We start from the raw sequence: 10,392 nt of genomic DNA, 5'->3' as shown, positions 1-10,392 counted from the left end.
TGCCAGCCCAGCCGTGGCCATTACGGCTCCGTGCGCCAGCTGCGATCCCCCCGTCCCCGGGGACAGCGGGGGGGGTTTGGGCACCGTGCCACCGCCCGGGCACCGGGGCACAGCCACCGGAGGGGGGACGGGGTCACGCAGGGTGATGGGCAGCGCGGCTTTGGTGGCCGAAGGCGGGGATGTCCCCGTGGAGCCACGAGGGGTCAAATGATGCCGTGACTCCTCCAGAAATCGCCGGGTTTGGCACCTCTGTGGTGAAAGGACAACCTGGAGGGCAGAGCTGGGCCGCAGCCACCTCCCCCGGCCCGGCTTTCCCTGCCGGATCGCCGGATTTTAGGCACCAAATGGGGTTGAATTAGGATTATTATCACAGCTGCTCTAAATGTAATTAGTTTTGCTCAGAAGTTGTTTGCTTTGCCGGGATTACGGCGCAATCCTGCCCGCCCTGGAACTTGGGGCAAGGCTTTAATCACCCTGATAACGCCGCGCAGGGTTAATGCGATGATTCCAAAGGTGTGCTTTTCAATTATATTTAACAAAAACAAAAAAAGATTCCTAATCCGGGGAAAATTGAATTAGGAGCGTGTGGGACAGCCGGGACAGCGCTCACCACCGGGGGCAGGAGCTCGGCTCTGGCCCTGCTGCTGCCACCGTGCCCAGGTGTGCCCGCCCTGTCTGTCCTGCCAGACTACAGGTGGATGCAAGGGGGGTCCAGCGCGGTGTGAAGCCCCCCATGTGCTGTCCCCAACCCCTGCCGTGTCCCCTCCACCCCTCCAGCCCCAGGAACGGCATTTTGGGGGTGTTGGCGCTGCCATCTGGAGGGCGTCGGGCTGTGCTCCAGGCAGGCGGGATCCAGCACCAGGGAGCATGGCCGGGGCTCGGGGGCCACGGGAAGGGGCCGGGGGCTCCCGGAGCCCGGCACAGACTCTGGTGAGCCGGAGCTGCCAAGAGAAATGGGCAGATTATGGGAGGAACACGGGCCAAGGCAGGGCTGGGATGCAGCCGCCGTAAATCAGCTTTTAAGTAGCAACAAAATGGACATTTCCCATATGAAATGAGGCACCGGCTGCCACGGGGAAGAGGGAGCGGGACCCCGGCCCCGGGGCACCGGGACAGGGTGGGACCCCCTGCCCGGGGGTCCAGAGGGGCTGTGGGGATGGGCTGGAGCCCAGGATGGGGAAGGGAAGGGAAGGGAAGGGAAGGGAAGGGAAGGGAAGGGAAGGGAAGGGAAGGGAAGGGAAGGGAAGGGAAGGGAAGGGAAGGGAAGGGAAGGGAAGGGAAGGGAAGGGAAGGGAAGGGAAGGGAAGGGAAGGGAAGGGAAGGGAAGGGAAGGGAAGGGAAGGGAAGGGAAGGGGGCTGGGCTGCTGTGGGGTGCTCAGGTGGGCACCACCTGCTCTCCAGTGTTCCCAGCCAGAGCTGGCCTGGTGTCTGCTGGATCCAACCTCCTGCTCTGCCCCTGCTTGGGGGTTTTGTCCATTTTCTCCCCTTCAAGCCCAGGAAGGGCTGAGGGCAGGTTCCCACCTTCCCACAAACCTTGGCTGCAGACCCCGGGCTGCTCGCACAGCCCCGGCCCCCAGGTGCCCCCAGCCCTGCCCTTCCCTTGGTACCACCACTGCTCTGTGCCCTCCCAGCTCTGCCCGTGCCCCACCGGAGGGCAGGGCCCTCTCCTCATCCCCTCGCTGTGTGGGGATGGGGACACGGCTCAGTGGGGCAGGGGGTGAATGGGGAGGGGGAAACAGGACCCCCTCGGGGCTGCGACAGACACGATGGGGGCAGACACAGGTGGGGACGCTGCCCAGCCGGGCCAAGGCCCTCCTGGCCCCGCAGCCCTCGGGGCCGGGCCGGGGCTCCGGGCGGAGCTGCCGGCGGTGCCGCATTCCGGAGAAGCCGCCTCCGCCGGCGGCCGGTGCCAGCAGGCGCTGGCAGGTTCGGAGCTTCGCAGCGATTCCAGGCACAGATGTCCTTGTTTTAACTCCTCTGCGATGGAGCCTGGCAGACCGGGCGGGGGAGGGGGCGGCTCTGCAGCCCCCGGGGCGGCGGGGACCGCTGCCAGCCCGGCCCGCCCCGGCCGCGGCTCCGGGGACCGCCGGGACCCCCCGCTCCCCCACGGGGAACGGCGTCCTGGGTACCCCATGGCACAAAAACGGGGACAGCCACCCCCCTCCCTGACCCCCACATCCCTCCCTGACCCCCACATCCCTCCCGACCCCCGGGCAGCCCCCGGCCCCCGGAGCGGGGCCGCCTCCGCAGCGCGGCGAGCGCCGGCCGCCGGGAGCCTCCGGTTTTTTATGGTATCTGCAATTTTGGCAGAAATCTGTCTTTAATTTAGCTGTCCATATAAAAATCCGCACTGTATAATAATGAACAGATGCCATGAAATTTAAACTGAAGCAATGACTCCTCCTCCCCCCCCCCTGGCTGGCACTCGCCGGTGGCAGCGGCGACCCGGAGCTGGCGCTCGCCCCGCGCCCCCGCCGCGCTCCGCCGGGCCCGGAGAGGGGCCGGGCCAGGGGCACCGGGGGCACCGCGGGCACTGGGGGTGCTCAGGGGGGAGAGACACCCAGCCCCATCTCATTCTGCTCTGAAATAGCGCGGCTGCGGCCGGGAGAGCCGCCCCGCCAGGTCCCCCCGGTGCTGGCCGAGCTCCGCTGAACCCCGGGCGGCCGCGGGGGTCCCGGCGGCTCCCCGGACCCCCCAAAACCCCCCGAGGTGGGTTTGATGCCACGGTGGCACGAAACACTCGCTGAGCCCGGCGGGGCGGCGGCTCCCGACCTCCCGCTGCCCTCCCCGGGAGCCGCCGGGCGGAAGGGATGGGCACCGGACCGGGCACCGGGGCTGGGAACCGGGCTGGGCACCGAACCGGGCACCGGGGCTGTGAACCGGGCCGGGCACCGGAGCCTTATACCGCGGCTGTGTTTCGGAGCCTGGCACCAGCACCGGGCACCGGAACCTCGTACCGAGGCCGGGCACCGGAGCTTTGCAACGAAACCATTTGCGGCGACCGTGCACCAAAACCTTCCACCCGAGCTTTGCACCGGAGCCGTTCTCCGGAGCTTTACACCGGGGCCGTGCAGCGAGTGCGGGGCCGCATTGCGGGGCCGGGCCTTGCCGGTTCCCGCATTTTCAGCGGGGCACCGGGGAAACAAAAATCCCGGCAATTGAACAGAAACCGCAGCCCCGCCACCGGGGCCGGCACCCCCTGGCACAGCCGGCCCCGGGAGCAGATGTCGGCGGCCCCCCCGCAGCCCCCGGCCCCGCGTCCCCCTCCTCCCCTCTGCGGGGGCATCCGCCCTTGGCCGCCGCTGCTCCGGGCCGCGGCCCCGGTGCCGCCGGTTGCGGGCGGCGGCGGAAGGGCCGCACATCGGCAGCTTCGGCCCCACGGAGCCTCCGCCCGGCCCCATCGGTTGTCCCCAGGTCCTCCCGGGGCTTTTTCCCCCGAGAAACGAGTCCCGGGGGGATGTTGGGGCCAGAGCCGTCGGAAGAGGATCCGCTGCTCTGGGGAGCGGCGAGCACCGGGGCCCGACCGGGGGCTCGGGGGCCGCTGCCGGGGCTCGCGGGGCCGTGGCGGATCCGTTCCCCCCCTCGGGCCCGACACCGGCGGCTCTGCGACCGGGCCCAGCACGTCGGGGCCGCGCTGGATCCCGCCCCAGTTTGCAGCCACGGCCCGACCCTAAACCGGCCCGGTTTATCCCTAAAAGCCGCGGGGCTGCGGGGCGCGGGTACCGGACACTCATAACGAGAGGAAACCGGTGCCTCCGTCCCCGCAGCCCCTGTGCGGCCCCGGCGCTCGATGATCCCCGGGCGAACCGGACCCCACGACCGGGAGCGCAGTGCCCGCTGCTGCCCGGTGCCGGCGGCCGTCGGGCGGCGGTGAGCCCCGGTGGTGCTGTCGGTAAATAAACCGAGGGCCGTTAAGAAGGCCGAGCGCCCGTTCAGCACCGCCGCAGCGGACAGCTCCGCTCCGGGCACGGGCACCGCGCTGCCAGGGCTCCACCGGGCACCGGGCAGTGGTACCGGCACTGGCACGGCACCGGACATCGGGCACCGGAACCGCATCGGGGGTCCCGGGGCTTCCATGGGCACCGGCTCCTTCAACCGGTGCGGGAGCTTCCGGGGCTCCAATGGGCGCCAGCGCCAGGAACCGGCGCAAGCATCGGCGCTGGCACCGGGACTGGCACCGGGCACCGAGCCGAGGCTCCATCGGGAAGCAGCACCGGGAACCGGCACCAGCCCCGGGCACCGCGCCGGGAGATGAGCGGCTTCCCGGGGCCGCGGCCGAGGAACCGGCCTTGGCTGCCGCCGCCGCGCAGCCTTCCCGAGGCCACCGGCACCGCGGCCCGGTGCCAGCCCCGGGCACCGAGCCCCGAGCTCCCGCTCCCAGGGGACAGCAGCGGTGTCACCGCCGGTGGACCGAGCCGGGCGGCAGCACCGGATCCCGGTGCCTTTATCGGTGATGGGGGGGACACCGCCTCCCCGGTCCCGGGGGGGACACCCGTGGGACACAGCCGCGTTATATCAGCGCCGCCGCCCCGCGGGCCGCGCATTCGGGCGGCGGGAGCGGCGCTGGCACCGCCGGGGGCGGGAGTGGGGGGCTCGGCCCGGTGCCCCCCGGTGCCCCCGGGGCGGAAGGAAAGCGGCGAAGGCGGCGGAATCAACATTGAATATTTATTAATCGCCGTCGAAGGACGCTCGGTAATTACAGCCTCGCCGCGATCGCACCGGCGGCGGCTCGTCACGGCCGACGAGTCCTGGCGGGGCCGGGACCGGGCGGCGAGAGCGTCCGGCGGGGCCGGGGGGGGGCGGCCCCGGCAGGGAGGGGAGGGGGCCGGTGCATGCAGAACGGCCGGGCCCCCGGCCCCGCGCCCCGCGCGCCGCCGCCGCCGAGCAGTGTCCGGGCGGCGGGGACGGGGACCGGGAACCGGGACCGGGGAGCGGGATCGGCGCCCGGCGCGGGGGGGTCTTGCATATCGTTGGCCATAAATATTTATTAATCGAAATGAAACGGAACGGAAACACGAAAGCACTTCTGGTGTCGGGCAGCGGGTCCCCTTTGCTACAACGGTTTGTGGGTTTTTGTTTCTTTTTCCCTTTTTTTTTTTTCTTTTTTTTCCCGTTTTAGTTTTTTTTTTCCCCATAACTTTTTTTTCCTTTTCCCCCATTTTTTTTTTTTTTTTTTTTTTTTTTTTCTCTTTTTTTCGTTTTCAAAACATTTCTCCGAAATCCTCCTCCTCTCCTCCTCCCTGGTCTCTTAAAAATGCTGGTTTCTCGAAGGTGGTGCGGGCAGGTTCCGACAAAAAAAAAAAATCCCAAAAATCAAAGAAAACCCAACCAAAAAAAAGCATTATCGGCTTCCCGGCGTCTCCCGGCTGAAGGAATGCGGCAAACCGGGACGGAGACCCCCGGGCCGGGCGCCGCGGGGGGGGCGCAGCCCCTCCAGCCCCCCCGGAGCCCCGCTTGCATAGCTGCGGGCTGCGCATCCCGGCTCCGCCAGCTCGGGAAAAAACCGGGGCGGCTCCGCTGGGGAGTGGCGGGGGGGGGGTGCCTTTTTTTTTTTTTTTTTAATTATTATCATTATTTTTTTCCTTTTTTTTTCCCCCTTTTTTTTTTTTTTTTTTTTTTTTTTTTCTCCGTTTCAAGTTTTTAAAACAGGTAAAAAACGTCCTGACACACGCGCTGCGAAGGAGCTCCCGGGGCGGGGAGCGGGGCCGGGGCCCCCCCAAAGCAAAGTGCATCTCGGAGCGTCCGCCGGGCCGGGCCTCTTGCATAGATAGAAATTGGGGTTCGTTCCTCCCTGCGCCTCTTTATTGCTTCGGAAAGTTTCGCTCCGCGCCGAGCGCGGGCTCCTCTCGCTCCCACGGGCCGGGGCAGCGGGTGTCCAATGCCGGGGGGGTCCGGGGGGATCGGGGTAAGGGCTGGGGAGGGAGAAAAACGGCCCAAAATGGGGGGTGGGAGGTGGGGAAAAAAAAAAAAGAAAAAAGAAATGTATAAAATTTAATTAAAACGAATTAAAAGTGAAACGAAGCGGCTCGACCCAGAGGGTCGTGCTGGGTAGCGGGGGGGGCTTCGGTGGGCTGGATGGGGGGGTCGGCCCGTGCGGGGCGTCTCCCCCTGTAAAATAATAATAATAATAATAATAATAATAATAATAATAATAATAATAATAATAATAATAATAATCGTTATAATAGCTGTAATAGTTATTATAATAATAGCGACGATAACAGCGATAATAATAAAATAACTCCATAAATTACGTTAAATAAGAAAGAAGTAGCAATAAATAATGAAAATTTGAAAAATAACGAAATCGACCAGAATTAAAAAAAAAAAAAAAAAAAATGAAGGGAAAGGGAAAATCCTCCCAAAAAAGCACTTTGTCCCCACGGGGCGCGGGGACCCGCCGCCGGGGCCGGGTCCCCATATTGCACCAAAGCCCACGGCGGAGCCCCGGGGGCCGGTCCGCGGGGCCGCCGCGGGTGGGGTGGGGGGGTTTGGGGGAGTCTCCCCCCCTTCCCCGCCACCTCGGCGATGGGGAGGGGGTGTCGGGGGGGGGAGGGGGGGTCAGTTGTGGAAGAAGGCGTTGAGCTCCTCGTACATGGGGCCCCGCTCGTGCGGGAGGTGCATGTCGTAGGGGAAGATGTTCTCGGAGTGGACCCCCCCGCGCATCCCCGCCGACCCGAAGACCAGGTTGTGGGCGGCGGGGCGGGAGCCGGGCAGCGCCGAGTAGTGCATAGAGTAGTGGTAGCTTTTCTCGTGGTCGGGGGATGAAGAGTCCTGCTTGAGGGAGAAGTTGCCGTTGATGCAGAGCGGCGGGCTGAGCCCCCCGTCGTACTCCGAGCTGTTGTAGTCGGGGGAGGTGTTGCCGTAGAGGCTCTCGTAGGCAGAGGCGCAGTAGCCGTGTGTCCTCAGCCCGTGCGGCCCGGGGCCGGCGGCGGGCGGGCAGGGCGCCGCGGCCAGCCGCGAGCAAGGGTAGGGGTAGGGGTGCACGGCGAAGGAGGCGGCGTTGGGGCCGTGGAACCGACCCCCCTCCTGGCCCTGCTCCGTCAGGAAGTTGCGGGAGTTGAGCTGGAGGCAGCCGGCCACCAGGTTGGTGGTGGGCTGGGACAGCCCCTTGCACAGAGTCTGCACGTAGGAGACCAGGTCGGGCCGCTTGCCCGAGCGCAGGATCTCGGAGAGAGCCCAGATGTAGTTCTTGGCCAAGCGGAGGGTCTCGATTTTGGAGAGTTTTTGGGTTTTGGAGTAGCAGGGAACCACCTTGCGCAGGTTGTCCAGGGCCGCGTTCAGGTCGTGCATCCGGTTCCTCTCCCGGGCGTTCGCCTTCTGCCGCCGCAGCTTGGACCGCTCCAGCCGCGCCTTCGTCATCTTCCTCTTCTTGGGGCCGCGCTTCTTGGGCCGCTCGCCCTCCGCCTCCTCCAGGCCTTCCTCCTCCTCCTCCTCCTCCTCCTCGTCCCCTCCTAGCTCCCCTTCCTCCTTGCTCTCTCCCAGCGAACCCTCGGGCGGCTCCTCGGGGAGGGCGCAGCCCTTCCCCGCCCGCTCCTCCTTCTCGCTCCGGGCATCCTCCTCGCACTCCTCGGCCCAACCGGGGAATTTCGGGACTTCGGGGACCAGGCTGGGCTCGCTGAAAAGTCGCGTCAACATGGTGGCTGCAGCGGGGGGCAAAGAGCCAGGCGTTACCGGCGGCCCCGCCGCCCGCCACCCCCCTCCCCGCCCCGCTCCCACCCGCCGGGACCGGCGAAAACGAATTGGGCGCGGGGCCTCCCGCCGCCGCCCCCCGCCCCCGCTGCCCGACCCCGGGGCCACCGGGGCTCTCTCGGGGTGCGGCGATTCCGCCTCAGCCCGACCCCCGCCGGCCCCACCGCCGGGGTCCCCGCGGCCGCCGCCCGCGCCCCTCTCCCGCTCCCCGCGCCCCCCCGCTCCCGGCCGGCCCGGTGCCCCCTCCCCGGTGCCCCGAGGGCTGGGCCCGGTGTCTCCGGTCCCTCTTTGACGCCTCCAACTTTTCCCCGCCGCGGGCGCGGAGCGGCCCCGGTCGCGGCTCCGCCACCGCCTTCCCGGGGCCGGGGGTTGAGGCGACCGCCGCCCCCCCGCATCCCCAGGTACCCCCGGTACCCCCTCCAGCCCTGTCAGCCGCACCCGGCTCCCCCTCCCCGCCCCGGGGCTCCCCGCGGCCGCCGGAGCGCGGCCCGTGAAATGCGGCGGCACCAAAACCGGGGGCGGCGGGGGCGGCGGGGGCGGCCGGGGCCCCCGGGGGCGCGGTGGCCGCGGGCGGCGGCGCTGCCGGGGGCGCCCCCGGGGCCGGGCGGCGCGGCGGGGCCGGGGCGGGGGGCACCGCCCGGGGCGAGGGCCGGGGGGCGCCGGGGGGAGCGGGGGGGCGGCTCCGCCAGGTCGGGCCCCCCCGGGGCGGCGGCGAGGCGGCTCCGCGCTGATTTCGTTGATGCCGCTCGGCCGCCGCTGCCCGCTCCGTCCCACCGGGACCGCGGCGCCCCGGGCGCGCCCAGGCTGGGGGGGGGAACGGGGGCGGCGAAACCCCAAGAACCCCCCTTGGGGGAGACTTCGGCGGGGGGAGAAAAACCCCACCAGCGGGGCCCGCGGGGAGCGGGAGAAGCGAGGGCCGGGGGAGAACGAAAGATGGGGGGAAAAAAGGGCGAGACGTGGCGGAGAAACAAAATCAACATGGAAGTTGCCTTTTCTCCATTCAAGTTTCCTCCGCTGCCCTCCCAACCCTCCACTTCTTACATAACTCACCTTCGGGCGGACCGCAGGAATTCTTATTTCATTGTTCCCAGCATCTTCTGGGAGCGGGACGCGGCTCCTTGAGGTGCTCCAGCCTCCTGCAGTCCTCTATCCAAAAGGAGGCGAGAGTGGCATCTCTACCCAGCAAAGGGGGTACCAGCTCTGCTGCCAGTGCCATATGGTTGGCACGTCATGCGCGAGAGCTATCACATGAGAGCTAATGATTGACATGCGCTTGCATTCAGGGAGATTTGTCTCTCTGGGGAAGGAGGACTCGCCATCTGTCACTCTGTACTCTAAAAAAAAAAAAAAAAAAAAAAAAAAAAAAAAAAAAACCTCTTCCAAATCTCCAGCTCTGCCTACACGCTGCAAAATGGGACCCGGGCGAGATGCAGGCGATGGCGGGGCCGGGAGGAACAATGGAGCCGGCGGGAAAAGCGGCCATCCCGGCCGGGCCGAGCGTGGCAGGGGCACAGGCGGGCGCCGGGGTGAGGGGGGCGATGCCACGGGGACCCTCGCTGGGAGCTGGCATCTGCGGCTCCTGCAAAACGCTGCCGCGGCTCGCCCGGGTCTGTCTCCACCCTCAGCCGGCAGCCGAGAGGCGATGGCGAGGGCCTGGCACGGGCTGGCCACGGCAGAGGCGCTGGCAGTGCCCGGTTTGGCCACGCCGGTGCTGCCAGAGGGCTGCAGGTGTGTGCCCATGGCCACACAGCCACGCCAAGGTCCCTCCAGCCCGTGGCACAGCCGCACACGGCCCTTGGCACGCTCTGGGCACACACACACCCCCTTGCATGCCCACACCCTCCCTGGTGCACACAGGGCTGAGCCCACACGGGTGCCAACCCCACGGTGCTGGTGGCCGAGGCCCGGCCGTGCCGCGGTGCTGCCAAAGAGGCCTTTGTCTGCCAGGCAGCTCCTCACTGCTCTGCCACCCTGCAGCCTCCAAATCTGTCCCCACCACACTGACTGGGCACCCAGAAATCGCTGCTGCCCTTTTGGTGGGCACCAGCAGGGCCACGGAACCGCAGTGTCCCCAAAGCCACTTCCCATCACCCGGTGTGCCAATGCCATGTCCTGGATCTCCTCTGCCCCCACAAACCTGGTGCCAATGCCATGTCCTGGATCTCCTCTGTCCCCACAAACCCGGGGGTCAGGTCCTGCCTGGCTTGAGGGGTGGGGACAGGGGCTGGGTGCCACACACCAGCGCGTGCCAGGCGAGGGTGGCACGGCCGTGACGTGGACACAGTGACAGCAGTGGCGGTGCCCACACCCAGACAAAGACCTGGCCATGCCCGGCCACCAGGGCCATCAGCAGTGCCCATTGCCCCGGTGCAGGTGCCAGGGCTGGATGTGACAGAGGGGTGAGTGTCCCCCCAGCAGGAGCCCTCTGATTGTCACTCACGGTGTGGCCGAGCAGATGGCACCTGGGCTGGGGCTGGCCTGCAGGGAGGCAGGGCCACCCCAGCCCTGCCAGGCATGGCACCGGCTCCCGGGCATCCTCCTGGCACAAGGCATCCCTTCCCCGTGGCACCGATGGGCTCCCTCCGCCGCTGCCATCCCCGGTGCTGACCTGCGGGGAGCCTGTGGCACTGCAGAGCCAGCTCTGGGTGTGTCCCCACTGCCCTTGGAGGGTGGGCACAGCCCAGGTGCCAGGGCAGTGAA

At 67.4% G+C, this 10,392-nt stretch overlaps 1 protein-coding gene across 1 annotated transcript; it reads right to left on the bottom strand.

Annotated features, from left to right (window-relative positions):
• Window positions 1–6,275: 6,275 nt before the first annotated feature.
• On the bottom strand, window positions 6,276–8,875 carry NEUROD2 (neuronal differentiation 2). The gene is made up of 2 exons (XM_030966267.1): window positions 8,743–8,875; window positions 6,276–7,643 (listed from the first exon to the last, which is right to left on the bottom strand). The coding sequence occupies exon 2, from the start codon at window positions 7,636–7,638 to the stop codon at window positions 6,562–6,564; it is 1,077 nt and encodes a 358-aa protein (XP_030822127.1). The 5' UTR covers window positions 7,639–7,643; window positions 8,743–8,875; the 3' UTR covers window positions 6,276–6,561.
• Window positions 8,876–10,392: the final 1,517 nt, after the last annotated feature.

The sequence above is a fragment of the Camarhynchus parvulus genome, chromosome 27 (assembly GCF_901933205.1).
Source record: "Camarhynchus parvulus chromosome 27, STF_HiC, whole genome shotgun sequence".
Taxonomy (NCBI): Eukaryota; Metazoa; Chordata; class Aves; order Passeriformes; family Thraupidae; genus Camarhynchus; species Camarhynchus parvulus.
This window is presented reverse-complemented; position numbering and strand designations above follow the sequence as displayed.

Excerpts from the sequence above, each read along its gene's own strand:
- NEUROD2 (XM_030966267.1), bottom strand. The coding sequence starts at position 7,638 with ATGTTGACGCGACTTTTCAGCGAGCCCAGCCTGGTCCCCGAAGTCCCG.